This window comes from Molothrus aeneus, chromosome 13 (assembly GCF_037042795.1).
Source record: "Molothrus aeneus isolate 106 chromosome 13, BPBGC_Maene_1.0, whole genome shotgun sequence".
Taxonomy (NCBI): domain Eukaryota; kingdom Metazoa; phylum Chordata; class Aves; order Passeriformes; family Icteridae; genus Molothrus; species Molothrus aeneus.
In genome coordinates, this window is record NC_089658.1 from 9,813,866 (window position 1) to 9,832,504 (window position 18,639).

At 42.9% G+C, this 18,639-nt stretch overlaps 1 protein-coding gene across 2 annotated transcripts in view; it reads right to left on the minus strand.

Annotated features, from left to right (window-relative positions):
* Window positions 1-10,614: 10,614 nt before the first annotated feature.
* FBN1 (fibrillin 1) overlaps window positions 10,615-18,639 on the minus strand; it is a 143,653-nt gene continuing 135,628 nt past the window's right edge. For both annotated transcript variants that reach the window (XM_066558504.1, XM_066558503.1), the window contains 5 exons: window positions 18,238-18,366; window positions 17,311-17,430; window positions 13,846-14,077; window positions 12,640-12,814; window positions 10,615-11,893 (listed from right to left, as the gene is read on the minus strand). In XM_066558504.1, coding sequence (XP_066414601.1) covers window positions 11,504-11,893; window positions 12,640-12,814; window positions 13,846-14,077; window positions 17,311-17,430; window positions 18,238-18,366 — 1,046 coding nt within the window. In that variant the 3' untranslated portion in view covers window positions 10,615-11,503. The remainder of the gene's footprint in view (window positions 11,894-12,639; window positions 12,815-13,845; window positions 14,078-17,310; window positions 17,431-18,237; window positions 18,367-18,639) is intronic.

Sequence of the window (18,639 nt, forward strand, 5' to 3'; positions counted from 1 at the left end):
ACATTAAGCTTCCCAAACCAGGCAGAGGTAACAGGACTACAAAGGTTTCATGCACTTACTGTGGACTTCATCAAATATGTTTCTTTCTTTTTAATCCTTCACTGTATTACAGTGTGCCATTACCTCTTCTGAGCTACCACCAAGACACATTTCATATGCATGTTTATAAACCATTTAGTTGAGCTCCTCAAACTCCCATAAGCACAGCTCACCTTTTCCCACCCATGTTCACTGGGTTAACCATGTTATCCACCGATGTTAACTGTTCTGTCTTAATGTCTTGAAGATAAGTTGAGACAAAAAAGTGAAACCAAGTCCTAGAATAGATTGTAGACACACAGTCTCCTTCTGCCAGCTCTACAAAAGACAATAAGCAAGTGCCGTTTGTTTTGTGCTTATACCTGAACATGCAGTACAGAATTAATAGATCAGTTTACATTCTTATAATTCCTGAAAAGAAATTTGTCTTCATGCCACTTGCTTCTTCTGACCTGAAGGGACCAGGTCCTGGGGAAAAGTGGGAAGGAATTCACATGATAAGCTGATTGGCATAGTTTTGGGCACTGTTTCATTATTTAGAGCACTGATTCTTATGCCGTGTACTGCCAGCAATCACTGAAATGACTGTAAAAATCAGAAGGAAACTCTGTGCAGTCAAAGGAGCAAAAGGGGAAATAAAAATAATGGACTGATTTTCAGAATCCAACTTGATATGTATTTGGCTCTAAGTAAAAACCTTTATGGTATCATACCACAAAATGGTTGAAAAATTTTTTTTTAAGGGACGTTTACAGCACTTTAGAGGGGGAAAATAAGTAAGAAACAATTTTTCTAATTAGCTTCCATAATGAAAAAGAGGAATGGAAAGGATCCTCTTGTATAGTATTAAGATTGAAATTATGTCAAGTCCTCTTCAGGGGAATTTTTTCCACAGTGAGTATAAGCCATGAGCTAACCTTAATACTCACTGTTGCTTTCTCTCTATATGTACTTACACATTTTCTAGAAAAAGTGCAAAGCCCAAAGCCACTGGTCAGTCTCAGCCAGACTCAAGCAAGAGCTAAATGTCAACCAGCTGCTGAGCTCATAAACGCCTTTCAGGAAAGAAGGCGGAGAAGGAGAGGCTGGATTAGTTGCCACCCAAATGAAAACAAGCAGGATGAGCTTCACCTGTACTAGACTGCAGCAAATAGGGAGGGGCTGCTACTGAATGTCCTTGTGGGGACTAGACCTGACTGAATCGTGGCTCTTCCTAGACATAAAGTCTTGTCTTTAGGGTGCCAGATGCTCTTATTTCAGATTTGAACTGCCACCCCAATATTAGTGTTGAAAGAACTCCATATATCAGAAATTGCACAGCACAGTTTAGAGATGAGCTCACCTGTGATCAGTGGGAGGGCAACTCTAAAGTAGCTGTCAAAGAAAAGAATTTTGTTTAAATAAAAAAATGGGAAAACCTTTCAGTCAGCTTAGCAAAAAATAAGGTATGGAAGAGTTGGCAAAACCAGAAACCAGTGGAATAGTTCTTGCATAACAGCAATTAACTTCTTTAGTTGATCTTGTTAATTTACTCAGGAAGATGGTAAAATATTGTCACTAGAGGTTGTGTGCAGGGGTGATAGGAAAGTGTAAGAGCAAGAAGCAGTTAAATGGTTGTAAAAGGGGTGGGCAAAATATGACACAGTGCCTAGTCCAGCTAAGGAAACTGCCTGAATTCATAGTTGGATAAAATATATTAAGTTATGGGTCATTTGAGTTCTCAAGTGACAGGTCAGATCTGTGGAGTGGCAAGAACAGCATAATTATTGAAATAAGCATCAGCAAACTTGTCTGCCCTTATGTTTAATAATATTCAATTTTATAAGCAGTTCTGGATGATAGCAAGTGGCTGTTTAGTCAATTAAATGCACACAAAGAAGTGACTCTGGAGGCTGGATTACTGGCACCAGGTCAAGGCATTACTGGGTGGGTGGGACATCTCTCCAGCTCCATACATAAAAATTTTTGTGTGTTACTTATGCTCTGACCCTCTGGGAGCTCAGAGCAAAATTCCAGTGACCTATGAAATTCTGCTTCTGAGCCAAAGTATCTGCACAGCACCTATCTCACACCCAGGCCTGTCAGTACTGCCAAAGTGATATTCTCATATCTATCAGAGCTCAGCCATCTGAGCAGGACACAGGCTCAGCTAAGGAAGCACCAGGGCTTTTCTCTGCTCTTTGTTTTCCTTTCCTCTGCTAGAGCTGAGGATGGCTGTGTTGAACATGGGTGAGATCCCAGGGGCACTTTGAGGATTCAGGGTAAAATCTTGTTCCAGAGAAATCAATGTGAGTTTTGCCATTGACTTTGGTGGGGCTGGACTTCATTCATAAAGTGTTGACTGTTTTAATAGATTCACCAGCCCTGCAGGCACTCCATGCAGAAGTGTAATAGATCTTGCACTCTTGCTTCTAGAAATGAATCCCCTGGCTCAGGCCAAGGTCTGCAGAGAGCAGATTCCCTGTGCCAAGCCCTTCATCTGGGAAACCTACCAAGCCAGTATTGCACTGTGAGTTTGCAGCTTAGTGGGACTGACTTGTGCCTCCACCACAGGAGTACAACCACATGTGCTGCCCAGCCTTGGGAAAAGCCAAAAGTCCCATGGAGGTGTAGCCCAGGTGGTTCTGCCTCGCAGTGGGCTGGGCCCTCAAGCAATAGCAGCAAGGGTGGACTTTGCCAGTTTGCACCATGGCCAAGCTGGCCTCAGCAGCCTCAGCCAAAGCTGGCTGAAGCCACCATCCAAGCCAGCAGCTGCACAGGCAAGGGGATGGAGCCTGGCTTGTTATAGGGCCAGGCCCCTGCTGCAGTAGCCAGCAGAGGCCCTGTGCTAAAGCTGCAGAGAGGACTGTGGTCTGAGTGCTGCCTGCCATTTGTACTGCCCTGGCACGATGGTCACTGTTGTAAAAAAGAAAAAGAGAGAGGGAATCCTGCTCCATTGTCCTACTACAAGTGGAAAAGGGCTGAACTAATTCAAACCAAACTCCGAACAGAAACTCCTCCCAGGCAGAGACAGTTTTCTGTCAAGTTTCAGCCCTGGGAGAATTTTTACAGCTGAGCAATAAACTCTTGAAACAGAGGTTAAGGCCCTCACTATCTCCAGGCTTTTAATACAAGAACCAGCACAGAGCAATGGGTACTCAGTGTGTAGGGATGTGTCAGACTGAAGGGAGGCTGGATGTACTGGGGAAAGGAGGGGGTTAATTACCATAATTGCCCAACAAACATTTCCTAATATTGTCACTTTTTACCTAGAAGTTACAATTTCTGTTACTATAGAAGCAAGATGTTGATACTGGATTCATTTTCTGGGTTTTATTCCTTTTTGTCATTTTTCCCATGAACTAATAAGCCACAGTGGATTTGAAAGTATGAGCAAATGTGAACACTATACAAAGCACTTTTATGTTCTATTGACATTTTCTTCCCACCCTAATAATTTAGAGATGTTAACATAAAAAAAAAATTAAGATGATCATCCTTCCCATCACTTTCATTTCCCATGTTTATGAAGGAAGAATTGTGAGTAATTTCCCATAGTTATTGTTTGCAGCACAACACATGGTCTCAATTACTGGGATAAGAAACATGGAGAGGGTATTGGTGAGGATAAATGATTTATCTGTGCATTTCATTCAAAATTCATTTTCCATGCCTTAGTTTATATTACTTTGATCAACATCATCTTTCTTGTTTGACTTTATAAATATGATTCAACTATTCTGAGCAGGACCCTGGGTCACGAGAGATCACTTTGCTGACATATTTCTGGAGCAGTGAAGCATAAGCAGAGTTATCCTGCACTAAACCTACTTTTCTGATAAAGGTATCTACCCAAGAAGGGCAGATCTGGACAAATCTAGAGTTATGGAACACCTAATAACCCCTGGATTTGACTTTTGTTCTCATTTCTAAGTAAATAAAAAGGGACAACAGCTAGTGTCAGGATGCATCCCCACACAGAACATAATTCCATGCATTAATTGTACTTTCTTTCTGGCACTTGGAGGTCCTTCACTCACCTTTGCACTTCTGCCATGAAAATGCCTTTTCTGCATTAATGACCTGAGTGGTTGCAGGCCCATGGCTGATGTCTCTGTGTGGGAGCTGTCTCCATGCAGCTCTGGGACAGCCTTGGGGCACTTGGCTCCTGCTGCTCAAGGAGAGACAGGTACCATTGGCATGTGACTGTGCTGAACCAGCACATGCTATAAAGAGGCAGCTTTAGCACAGATCACAGCAGCTCAGATGTGGCAGAATAAGTGGATTTGTCATTCAGGGCTGGATTATTGCTGTAGATTTGAAGAGTGTGTCTGGTGGGGACAGGCTGGTGGCACTGCTAAGACTGGCAGCAAATGATGTTTGGTTAATTGCAGATTTTGCAGGGTGGGGGTTCAGCTGATACCAAAGACAGCATTATTTTCTTATTTTTTTGCCCCGCCTTCCCAGCTGGTGCTCAAAGACAATGTTCAGCTGCTGCTCTTGTAGGATTGCTCTTTGTTAGACATTGTGCAGGACATGAGATATTTAATGCTTAGAGGGTTGATGGGGAGGTGCTCCTGCATAAATCCTTCACCAATTCTCTATTTTTTAAATAAATTCCAGGCTGGTCTGTGGGGAACTCAAGACTGTGCTGTTTGTTAGCACAAATGAGCCCAACACAAATAGTTGGTCTTTTTGACCAAAGGGTTGTGCAACTCCAGTGGACTTGGCCTTCAACCCATGCCTGGCAGCCACATTGGGACCCACAATTTCCTCCCATGGTTTTATCTGTGCTGCAGAAAACACTTTTGTTCCCAGGATATTTTGGAATATAGTAGTGTGGAGTTTGCCTGTGTATGGGCAACAATATGATCTGTAGTAAATTCAGTCTCCTAAATGACATAATCATATTATAGGGCAAATGTATAACAGACAAATTCACACAGAGCTGGTTTTATTGAAGAGTGAACTTTCAAATTACAGTTCTGCTTCCTGGTTCCTTACCCTTGCCCTGAGCACATGTTTAGTAGATTTTCTCAGCCTTTTTTTCTCCCTTCCATTTCTGGGTGCTGCTTTCAGTCTTAAGCCATGAAACACACAGATGGTACATGGTTTAAAGATAAAGACCAGGTGTCTTCAGGACCTCTAGCCATCCCTCACTGAAACTTTTCCATGGCATACAGCAGCTCTCATGGCCTGAGACTCCACCTGCAGTGGGGAACAGATCTCGGTGCTGGTGCTCAGTGCAGTGCAGGGCTTTGGGCTTCCATACTGTAAACAAGTTTCTGCATGATTTGTCTTGAGACTTACCTCTTTGCTCTGGTTGTCTTGTTTTTATGGTCTAAAATCAAAACCAAAGTGAAACTCAGCCAAAGTGCCAAGATTTCCTGGTTACAGGTTGAAACCAAGCAAAAAGTCCATCGTTGATATGGTTTCAACCTAAAACCATAAATCATTTTTTATTCACCTAAAGTTCATTCCAAATTTACTCAAAACTTGGCCTAGATTTGCCTGAAACTTGGCGTATTATTGCTTGAAACTGAGCCCAGCTTCAGAGAGGTTCATGAACCTCCACAACCCTGGCCCAAGTCTCAACTTTGTAATGAAACCCAAAACCAGGGGAGTTTCACCTGATTTGGGTTGGGTTATAGACATTTCTCAAGTCTCTAGTATTTATTATGATTATAATAACAACACATTTATAAAGAGCTGCAAGCACACACACAGAAGTCCAGACAGCTTTCCTACCTGTCCAAGCTCACCAGCTCAATCACGCGCTGGACTGGAGCTATAGTCAAACTCAGCCCCAGATGAGCTGATTTAAAAAAATAATTTCTCCTGGGTTGTCAAAGACCAAAAAAAATCACCCTGAAGCACTTCACACAGAAATTACAGGGATAAAGAATCAATCTCCAAAGAAAACTAAGCAGTAGCCCTGTTTTCTGGCTGGTTCATCCAGCAGCCGGAGAGATAAGCCAGGCAGGCTGGCAGAGCCCAGGTCCTGCTCACCAGCAGTGTCAATTTTGATTATCTCCATGCAGCCTTCTGGCCCTACCCAGAATCTTTTTTTTTGCAGTAAATTATCAAGAATTGACACTGGCTTTGCTTAGTTTTTTTTTAAACTGGTGCAGCTGCACCTGCAGTGGCACAATTCTGGGTGGGGCACCTATGGGAAGAGACTCTCCAGGGGCTCTGTGCTAGGGCACAGGGTCATGCTCCTGGCTTTCTGAAGAGTGTGGGGAATGGCCAGAGCTCCAGCAGGCTCCATCTGAGATACACTTTAGTGAAGAGGGGCAGTTCCCATGGCTTTATGCCAGCTGAGGCTGTCATGGCTGATGAGCCCCTGTGGCTTCTTGTCCTCCTCTCCAGGGACACCTCAGTATTTCGGAGTTACTCCTGGCAGAATGGCCATTGCCTGTGAGCTCTCCCAAACCAAAACATCTGGTTCTCAGTTCTTGTCCTGTAAAACAAGGATGACAAACACATCCCAACCTCACAAGGGTGTAGCGAGGAACATCCTACAGCCCTGGGAGCCATAGAGAAGCTCATAAACAAACAAACCTGCAGATGTGAGAGCCAAGCCAGGGAGAGGCTGGGCCAGCACTGCTGCCACGTGCAAGGGAAAGGTCCAGCCCAAGAAAGGGGAAAAGCCCTTCCTTGTACTTAACAAAGATTTATCACAGAATCACTTTGGCCTGTGATACAGTATCGATCTAGACTCTTCAGACAAAACCACCTACATTCCTGTGTGCACATATGGGCACGTGTCTAAGCAGGCTGAGGACTCGGCTGCACACCAACAAGCAGCCGTGTCACACACTGGACAGGCTGGCACCAGCACAGGGCAGCTGCCCAGCTTTGCCAGCACACTCCCACTGGTCAGGCAGCCTGGGCCTCCACAGACACTTCCTGTCACATGGCACAGTAGAAATAGAAAGGAGAGCCCAAAATACAAAAATAAACACTTTGTTGACCTCTCTGGCCCCAAGGTTCCTCTCCTGAACTCAATGGGAAGCTCATAACTGAGAAATTGGCTTGGGCATGATATTCCTCAAAAGCATTTGTTATGAGGGTGTGAAATATTTGGCAAGTTCTAAGGACAGCAGAAGCAGATAGTTGGAATTTGTCAGAGCTGAAGTCATCAACATCTTCAACATTTTTGCTGCACAGAAAGAGGGTCTCATCTTCAGGCAAACCAGAGCACACAGCCTTCTCCTGAGGGATCGGATTTCAAAGTCTCCAAGAGCAGCACCAGGCTTGGTGAATGGGGACCACCTCCACCAGCCTGGCACCAGCAGTGCCTCTGCCTGCTCTGAGAGCAGCCTGGGCATGTCCTGCTCTGTGGGGACAGCTGCTGCTCCCTGCAGCACCTGCCTGGGGATCTGCAAGGGACAACTCAGAAGCACAAAGCACCAGGGCTTGTGCAGGACCAGCACATGTGAGTGAAACAGAACATGCATTGGAGCACTTTGGGCCATTGAATTACTGCAGCATTCTACCCTCTCCCTATTTCTTTCCCTCTTGTCCTACTGCAACCTCTACACATTCGTTCACATTTTCATTGGTGTAAATGATGGCATATTTTGCCCCAGATCACACACTGACTGCTTGCCCTGTCCTAAGTTTTCACAGCATCCCGAACTGGCACGATCTCACAGGTTAATGTGACATTCCAGACCTGAGGTGCCAATGGGGTTTGCACACAGAGCTCTCCAGGCAGCTCTGTGTAATTACAGGAGCTGCACAGGTCTCCGTAGGCATCCAACATGCTCAGGCCACAAGCAAGAACTAGAAGCTCTGGGATTTTCTGAACACAAGGGTTTTAGCAAAGTGCTAGTCTGCCAAGATTGTGATAACACGAGGGCTTACTCTGGGCAACTACTCTGGTAGGACACTGCCAACCTGGATTTACTGGATTAATCTGGTGTACATCATATCTTGGCCTTAGCTCCCGGCCACTCCTGCAAGCAGAAAAGCTGCAAGATTTGCTCTGGGGAGAGACTGAAGTAGACAAGATCCTGGGTTCAGATGTCCCAGTTTTTTGAAGCTGGTGTGTCCCATTAGCTCCTGTCCTACCTGGCACAGTGCAGCTGGGGAGCACTGAGAGGGGTGCACAGCTCCTGCAGCTCCAGCCTCATCCAACGTTGAACTCTGGCTTCCCTTCTGTAACTGAAAAGACAAGATTTTCTCATCACAGTGAAGTGAGAAGCTCTCTCCTCTTCATCTGGTGCCTACTCAGAAAGTAGCAGCACAACATAGGCTGTTAACCTCGCTAATTTGGGCAGAGACCATCAGGTCCACAAGAATACTGTGAGGCTTTAATGGCTCAAGTGGCCATTCCCTCACAGCCAACATCAATTTTTAAAAGTGGTGAGAAAGCTTTTGCAATGCCACCACCACCACCTCCAGCTTGGCCTAGAGCAGCAGGTTTGATGCCTTGTGATGCTCTTACCTGTTGTGGTGCTGCTGGCAGGGACTGGCAGTGCCCAGCTTGGGCCAGGAAGGCACAGGCAGCTGCTGGACATGAACTGTGGCCTCTTGCTCTCCAAACAGCTCAGGCCTGTCTGTGCTGAGGAGTCTTGACCTGATTAGCTCTTCCAAAGCACAAAGCTGAACTTGAATCACAGCATAGAATATTTATCTTAGAGAAAACCTGAGTATGACCCTTCAAGACCTGCCATAAGAAAGCAAATACTTGGGGTTCTTTGAAAGTCAGCTTAAAAGAGAGACTGTGGAAACAGTGGTGTTCTGCCAAAATACACGTGGGCTGTCAAGTTTACAAGATACTGTTACAACACACAATAAGAGAATGATTTGCTGTGTACAGTAACAAGCCATCTTTGTTAAATCCTGTTAACCAAAAATTAGGTTTATTATCCATGCAATCATCTATGCAGAGTCATATGCACAATCGCAGTGGAGGGCAGCCACACTTATTTCAAGCAATTAAGCATTTTGTTATTTCCTTGAATTTGAAAAATATCCTTTAATTGCAAAAGGATACACATTTAGAAAAACTTCTACTTCAGTCTGTCTAGTGCTTAGAGTCATCCACTATCAAATGAAATACAGCAGATAATTTCAAAATCACACTGCAAGTTACAAACCACTTTTTAATTGCAGGTTGCATGCAATGTTATTGTGCAACCTTTGTGCTTCACTGAGACACCAAGGGAGCTGCAAATATTCAAACTAACGGAAATGATCGTACACATACAGCAAACTAAAAGCAAGACACAAAAATTATATATCAGTTAAAGGACATTGCTGCAAAGAGACAGATGAATAATGTACAAAAAAAGTGAATTTTTATGTGCAGATTGGTACAGCACATCTGGGTTTTCCATTTTTAAATGACTAAAAGAGCTACTGACAAGATTTCTTGTTTCTGAAGCATAGCAAAGGCAATTTGCAGAACGGTGTGGGCAACACTGGGGCTGCTGGAACACAGTCAAAGAACCTTTGGCATCATAAGGTGTTACATGGAGCTTAAATGTAAACAAAGTCTACTGGATAGACTCCTGACAGGTCTTTCTGAAATCGTCCTTCTCAGTTCCCCTCAGTGTTTAGGGGCTGAGAAAAAATACTTAAATGGTACACTTACCTATAAACTATACAGTCATGCACACTGGCACTAAAAATCATTCCCAAGCTGCTGATATAGGAGTGCTATTTACAACTGTAAAGTTCTGATTATATCTCGCCAGAGTTATGCAACATATGGAAAAAATACACTGTTCAACATTTTGGCACACTAATAAATAAAATCCAGACATGGTCTATTAAAAATATCAAAGTAATCCTGTGCACAAGCTTACTTCTTACTTTTTATATAGTTATATTTGTTATGCAGAAGAAATCACAGAGAGCAATAATACAATTTGGGGTGAATTATAGGAGTACACTTCCCTTCCAAAGCTTTTATAGCTCAATATATGTTCCCTCTATCAACTACAGTGCTGTCCCAGCAGCAGTTTCAGTGCTTCTTTCTTCCAGATTTTATAGCATCACACCTCAGTACAATGTTCTGCCACTGCTGCTAAAAGATACACCATGGCATTTGCATATACAAGTACACCCACATCACTGAATAATTCACTTGATATTAAAACCCATCTAAAGCTTGTGGTGGTTTCTGGTATTGGATTATTCCTCTGTTATCAATCTTGGGTTACATGACAGTAACTGTTGAAGTGGGGGTAAAAGAAAGGAATATCTTAAGGCAGTTTTAGCAAACAATAGTAGGTTTTTTCAACCTTAACTGTGTTTTCTGTATAATGATTTAACATCCACTTCTGCATGTTTTGGCTATCAGATTACTTTTTGACCGGACTACTCAGGTCAAGTCATTGGAAATGTTCTCGCTTCCTTTCTGCAACCACACAGTAACTTGAGAGAGGTCCACTGCTGTTTAGATTGGTGAAGGTTTTTGTACTTCTTCTGTTCTTTCTCTGCACGAAGAATGAACAGCAGCAGCTCCCTCAAGGAGAAATCACCTGGACACACAGACAGATACAAAGACAACCCTACTGACAACGCCTGAAGTATAAAGAATGCAGCTTATCACACTTTTAGCAAAAACACAAGGCCACAGAATAAACTAAAAAAAAAAACTGTTTTATTGTGACATTTATGACATTGAACCCTTGTTGATATGAATGGCTATGGGTACTCTTGACATGTTACAATATGTCATGGTGTAGGATGGCACTGATTGTCATCTGACTTTTGAGAATGTTTAATGGTCCCTACTGACCTCAGTGCATTTTGGCAAGTCACAGAAACTTTATCATCAGGTTTGTGTATACAGTTAACAAGTAGTTGGTCTTATAAGCACCATTACAAACCCTCACATTAAGGGTATTATTAATCTAGTTTACAAATGCTTCATTGATAAAAATAGCATGATTACAGTATACACACACTTAATTTACATGTAATGTATTATAGGCATAACTGAGATAAACTACTGAGCTAACTTTGGTTGATTGAAGTATTTAGACTGAATAATGGCAATTTTGGCTTCTAAGTTGTGTAAATATTACAGTGCATTTATAAATCTAGGTTGAAAATTTACTAGCACCAAATGGATATCATAAATGGCTGACCTAGTAAGTTGTAGTTGGAGAAGCAAAGTTTAAGAATTACAAAAATAGAGCTGTCCATCAGTTGAAAGCACATTCTTGTACCTCTGCTGAAATGATGATGTGTCTCAGCATCAGTGGCCAACTTCCAATGATAAAAGTCCCAGTTTTCAAGATTCAACATATCAAGGTAGCTCAGTTACACATAAAAGCCTGAGAAAGTGGTAGTTTTGAGCTCATGTATTCATCCTGTACCTTGTTTATGTAATAATACAATAGTGCTTGTTCATACAAATGTACTCATGTAAGATTGTACCTAAGATATGGAGAATCTGATTGGGAGGAATATTCAGTCCTACCTATCTATCTTTGGTTTAATTATTTGGTCTTTGGTTGATGAATTAATGAAGCAATATCTGAATTTTCATTTTCAGGTTATCTCCCAGCTCACCACTGAGGTAGTCTTTGTCATGTTTCGCTTCAAGCTGGTTAAGTTCCTTCTTTTTATAGAGTGGAATACTACTGATTTGTAATGAATAATTTCCAGGCACTGGCTTCTTCTTTGTGAAATGAAGGTAACTTATCCCGTCCTTCTTATTGATTCTAAAGAAACCATCTTCATTTCCCGAGTCAATTAAGTATCGGTTGTGGTTTGTCAGTGTTGTGAGGGCAGGGAGCAGCTCCAGGATGCGATCTTTGTTACTGAGATCCGAGATGTTGATGGAGAAGATCGCTGCTTTCTCAATGTCCCAGCTGGCGAGACTGATCGGTGGCTCCAGCTCTTGCTGATCCTGCACAAGAACAAAGGATGTCAGTCAGTTGGCTTTGTCAGAGAGCATTTCACACGTGCCTGTGTGTATTTCTTGCCCAGGTTATTAATTACTAATTAGACAATTTTTAAAAGGAGGTTCTGTAACATCCTCTGTCAAATCCACTCTTATGGGCCTAGGACTCCTCAGGATGAAGTACAGAGCTTGTCAGCACTGCTGTGTGGGTTAGAGGAGCCCGAGCATGCACTGGAAGTTTCTGTGCACGTGCCCTGCTGCCTGACAGGTGAAGCCCCTGCATGCTGGGAGCCTGTGACCAGCCTCCTGCAAAGAGAGCAAACAAGGCACGTTCCTCCTCTCTGCCAGGGGAGCCACAGGCTGAGAGAACAGCTGTGAAGGAGAGCAGGGTCTGTGAGGGAGCCACAGCATTTCAATGGGGATTTTCGGCTTTGCAAGAATCATGTGGGTTAAGTGTGGAGCCAGGGCAGCCTGCAGGTGCAGCTGAGTGCTGGAAAAGCAGCCTCACCCTTCACCTCTGACTGGGTGGTAATATTTCAGACAGCAGCACAAGCTGAAACATTTTCATTTGGAAAGCAAGGGAAGCTCTATATCACTTCTGAGACAAAAACACTACCTGATATCCAAATCCAGCTTTGGTCTACTTTAGGGTGTAGATTTTCCCTGAGGGATTGTCTCTTGGCACACATCCTTCTGAGTCCAGCTCTCACAAGAGAGCCACAAACTCTTTCCCCCCAGAAAGGGTCAATTACCTCTGCTTCACTTGCAGTTTCATTAGTGCTCCTGCGCTTCCTTCCTCTCTTGGGGTAGCCATTGATTTTACATTCATAACAAGCTTCTGGAGAGAGGGAGTTGTCATCTACTTCTCCACTGAGTGAAAGCTCTTGTCCTTGACCTCTGCCTAGCCCCACTCCAGAAACACAGTGTCTGAGGAAGGAAGAAATTCAAAATTAACTCCAGCGAGACACAGATCTTATCAAAAGCTGCATTTGGGGGACTGTAAGTACAAATAATTAAGCAATCATGTTGCATTCATTTCCTAGGAAAAATTTCTGCTAAAGTCAACAGACAAAATTCTCACTGAATCACAATGAGGCCACTCTTTATTCAAGAATCTGCCTTCATGTGTTTTTGCCCAAGAGAGACCTGCCAATATTTAACAGTCTTAAAAACACAGGCTTAAGCTCTGAGTTGTTGTTAGCAATTTCTGTTATCCAGCCTGGAACACATTTAAAGAGACCAATTTTCAACAACTGCTGAAAAGTCTGGAGAGTGAGGTCTTTCATAATGCATCCCAAAGCTTTTAGTCACTTACAAACTTTAAACCACAATCTTTCTGCTTTCCATTGGGTTGTTTGGTCCTATACGATGTACAGCCCTAACACGCCCAGGGAGGGAAAATTTGTTTTATTGATAAAGTAGACATTTCTTAAAAAAATATTAATTTGAAACACAGAAGAATATGGAACATACAAGCACCTAAGAGCATGCAGAGCTGTTATTCCAACCAGCAGGTGAAACCTCTTATATAATGTAATTTCTTTTTGCAGCTGGTAGGGGGTGTTATTATTAATGTTTGTTTTGTTCTTCTTTAAGAAGACAAGTGAATCACAACAAGGAGTATGAACTCCCAAGTGCCAAGCTCAGAGGACTTGGCAGCAGACTGCTGGGGTGTGCAGGAGAGGTGAAAGCAGTAGTTTACAATAGAGGATTGAACCTTGTAGCCCTGACCAAATTTCAAGCATTAAACCCCTCCCTTTCCATGGTTACCTTTCCCCACCCTCCCCTCCCCTCTCCAATCTCCAAAATCAGTAGGTGCATCCAGCTTTTGAGCACCTTCCCAATCCTATCCCTCGTTAATTGCTGACAATCCCCCTGGTTCTGCTGCTCCACACTGCTAAGAAAGGAGTGGACCACGTCCCCTTGGTATCTGTGAGTTTAAAATGAGAATCCCTTACCCTTGTCCTATTCTGAAGTAACCAGGTGGACAGCCACAGACGTAGCCACCTTCAGTGTTTGAACAGCCATAACTGCATGGGGCTTGTGCAGAACCGCATTCATTGATATCTTGGCAACCTCCACTAAACTGCTCATACTGAAATCCAGTAGGGCACATACATTTATAGCTTCCCAAAGTATTGTGGCAGGATGCTCCTCCACAAATGTGTGCACTGAGACATTCGTTTTCATCTGGAAAAGAAGCAGAATATACCATGTTAACTTGTACCCAGGTACAGTCCAGCCTACCCCTTGTACAGGTGGTGCTTGGCCGAATGTGCTGCCACCTCAGGTGGACACAGAAACGGGGCTTGTCCGTCCTCTTGGCTGGGCAGTGCTCCCTGGGAGATGACTACAAGCACACAACAGCAACACTGGGGCTGCTCTACAGAAGATATTTCATGCCATGTCAGGTCATGCTCTGGAGAGCAGCGAAACAAAGACAGCTTTTTTTACAGAAATAACTGAGAAGGATAAAACTTTGTACAGCCAAAAATCTGGTCAAGTAATCCCTTGTTCATAGTGCTATTCAACATTAAAGGAAGAGTAAGGAATCAAGCTCTGACACTTTTTCCAGGGATTGAAAATACCTCCCTACACACTTACATTTAAATATTAGACATAGGTAAGATACAGGAAGTAGTAAAGTAAAAATAAAAGCAGCTATAGATACAAAAGACTCCTATATTCTGAACCAGTCCTTTTCCAAACTTTCTAAGGGTGGCACTGTAGGAGTTTCAGGTCACTTCAGGTCACTTATTTACTGAAAATGGCTACTTTTTGAAATGAAGCTGGTCTGATTTTTGATGTCTGATGTGGCAAATTGCTCCAAAAAGTTCTGAATATTATTGTTCTCCATTTTCTGTGATAAATGCATATGTACACTGTGGGTGTGCACACATAAGAAACTCCATTTGGGAAGTACAGAGCAGCATCTCTGACTTCAAACATCCAGGTTACAGGAGAATAAGTAATAAGTCAGAGCATTATTGTCTTTTTCCAAACAATGTGGCTCTTTGTTCTTTGTTTAAAAGCAATGTCTTTGCTTCTTGCAGCCTGATTCACAATGTGGTGTACTGTGGAAGTGCCTGGGCAGGGGATGCAGTCACAGACAGCACAAGACATGGGAGGAACCAAAGCATTCTTCAGTGATTATCTAAATGTGTTGCAGCAACATAAAAAATCCCTGAACGATTCATTAAATAGGCTAAAAAAGACACAAACTGTTTGCAGAGTTGGGATTGCCAAGGAATATGAAGGAATTGTCACGGAAAAACCCAGCACATGGATTCTTCCCCTGTGGTACACCCAGGAGATCCAGATAAGTATCTTAAGGATATCCAGTTACAGACAGTACAATGTGAACATGCAGAGACCACAATGTGTTAAAACCTGGGGCTGAATCCTGTGTTCCCAAAGCCTGTAAGGGTTTGCCATTAACTCAGAGAGATGCTTCAGTGTTTCTCACACCTCAGAGCAACTATACCAACATCATAAATGCTTGTTTGGGCCACAGGAAGCTACTGCACCAAGAGCAGATATGTTCACTTCACCATGCTCCACAGTGGCAAGAAAGGGGACACTAGTGAGATTAATTCCCATATTTGGGTGAGTGTCTGAAGAAAAAAAATATGAAGAAAAAGAAAAAGTTTTGGGACCCTCAGACTGCACAAGCTGTGCTGTCAGGCACCAGCCTTGCTCTCCTGTGCTCTGTAACACACAGCTCTGTCATGCTCAGATTCAGCAGGAAGGAGAAATGCCACGAGGACACAGGGACCCAAACATCCTTTCCTGAAGCCTTGGATTTCTGCCTGGACTGCCCCATATCCAAGAAGGTAAAGTACTGGCTGAGGCTTGCCCCAGGTGTGGCCCTCAAGAATTTTCCCTGGTGAATTTTCTGGTGGACCAATATTTTTGGTGCCAAGGCTGGCACCTTTCTTTCAGTGGGGCAAATACCCAGTGCTTGTGCATTTTGAAACTGGTATTCCCTGTATAAATCTAAACAGTAGTCAATGGCCTCAAAAGCTGGAATAGCAGTGTACACCTGGCTTGGAAATACACTTAGTTAAATGTTTTCACCCAGGAACACCTGGAAACAGCCAAGATGTTTCACAAAACTCAGCACTGCACTTCTTCAGATTCTGCAGTGTCCTCCAGCAGCCAGACATGACAGTGCTGGTTTCTTGGGGGATTTTTATCCTCCTACAGATTAAATTCTAATTTAACCCTAAACTCTGCTAATTGAATTAACATTCAAAACCCCCACATGTTTGTGTTTCTTCTGTGTTACAGGGGATAGAGTGCTAGAGCAAAGCAAATGCCACAGCAAGGTCTGCATATAATGTCAGGAGGTTTGATAAGCACAATTAAAAGCAGAGACCTCCCTGGAGAACCACAGTGATAACAAGGTAAAGCATTTCTATCTTTTTGAGCACAAAGAAAGCCAAACAAAAACTTATAAAGCTCTTTGTTCTCAAAGAGATCATCAAACACATCTCTGGGTATCCACACAAGACTAGCTTCCATGAAGCCCATTAAATGTGATGGAAACTGCACATAACTGTCACTAGAGAAAAAATGATTGCTGTTTCTTTTGTTTGAATATGCTGCATACTACACTGCTGAAACAGAGGCTTTTCCCATCACTGCTGCACAGGCAGCCTCGTATATGAGGGTTCAGAGACTTGGTATAGCGACAAAGTTTAGCCAGAAGAAAGAGGCATTTAATTCACCAGTGTATTTACTTATGAACATAAACTTATGAGCACTAGCATTTGTTAATGATAACCAGAATTGTCCTGTAAGCTCTCACTCTAAACTGTATCCCAAAGCTTCAAGGAAGCACCTCTAGACAGACAGCTGCAGGTGCAGGTTTGCTCAAATATAACAAATTGTTAGTGCTGTACAGAGGGACTTAAACACAGCAGCCTTCCTGTAACTGTTGTAAGAAAGACAAAAGCACAGATCAAGTAGGATTTTAATGCAATTTGAGATTCTTGGAGCCAGAAGCTGAATTTTATGATTTAACAATCCAAAGTTGTAGTTCTGAGAGTTCCAGGCTCAATCCACCATCCACTCTTAGACAGGACCTTTGTCTAAGCAGAAACCATTGCAGAGCTGAGTAAGACTTCCTTTGTTTAGATCACAAAATACATGAGCAACATGTTTCCTCAAAGTCAATACAGCCTCTAGCACCCTCAAGGAGAGCTTTGTGCTTAAACACTTCTTGAACCAGGCCCTGAGTTACTGTGTGCTTCGTATCCACTCTGCCTTCACAGGAGACCACACTTGTAATGAAACTCTGCTGAACTTAGCAAATTATAATCACAAAAGAAAGTATGGCAAACTGCACCATTGCCCTTCACTTCTTGCTGCCAACTAAAGTAACATGCATTTTAATGTATGAATTAACAGAAGTGACTTACCAACACATTGGTTCCACTGGTAATGCTGGAGATATCCTTGTGGGCAGCTGCATCTGTATCCTCCAATTATATTTTGGCAGCCATGCTGACACCGATGGTTACCATCACATTCATCAACATCTAAAAGGGTGAAACACACTCTGAGTTTTGGGAGAGAAGCTCAAATTATGCTGTATTTGGAAAATATGTTACAAATAATCATATATATTCATTTATCATAGATATATATAATATATTTCATGATCTTCCAAAAACTTGACCACTATGGGCCTTTCAAGTTTGGATTTGTGGCTCCACAGCAAGTAATATAGGGCTGAAAACCATGGAAAGCACTCACATTCAGCAAAAATTTTCAGTTTTTGCATTCTGCTGTGGAGCAGACAGGAGAAAGCCATTTGTATATGGGATCCCTAATGCTTAAGGGTCCCAGCTCCACAGCAGACAGACCCTTGCTTTTATCCGGGCATCCAACCCAAAAATCCCAGGATACCTCTTTTCAAACAACCCAAACTCTGTCCCAGGAGAAGGCTCCAAGGACCCAGAGGAATAAGTCTACAGCCCTTGAACTCTCTCTTTAGCAGGTCACCTTGGAGATGCAAGACTTCCCGTCCTTGAATCCCTCAGAAACCCATGCAGGATTCAAAAGAAGTTCACTGAACTTATGACACTTAAACTAAAACATTCCAGGCTACGTCTCCTCAGAAAATATCTGTCCAGCTCTTTAGAATCCCACAGTATATCCATTTTTTTTCTGGCCCATGAAGAGAAATACTGCCTTGTTGCTAAATTTCTGTACTCCCCCCTCACTTCAACCTCCACATGCTTGCTCCTGCAGATTTTGGTGCTTACTCCTTGGGTGACATTATGGCTGAAACAAGATTAAGGAAGCAAGAGAAGGCCAAGTTAAATGCACTGTGTTGTACCCACCTTCACAGCTCTGCCCAGTTTGATCAAGTGAGAAGCCACGTTGACACTCACAAACAAAACTTCCTGGGGTATTCTGGCAAATGCCCTTTGCCCCACAAAGATTGATCTCAGTAGCACACTCGTTGTTGTCTGGGGGAAAGCAAAGCTCAGTGTTAGTTTGTAGCTGTCATTTCAAAGCTGATGTTTTGGCCATGCTAATGATTGAGGGGTTGTGGCAGGAGGTAAAGGCACATCAGTAACACAGGTGTCCCACTGCCCTCCCAGGTTTTCACTTTGCATTACAGGACAGTTTACACTGCCTTCTTTTGAATTTGGAAACACAAAAGTAATTGGAAGGGAAACTTTATTTTCTTGACTAAAATATGAAGTTTGATGGTTTGGTCTCCAAACACCTGCAAATTC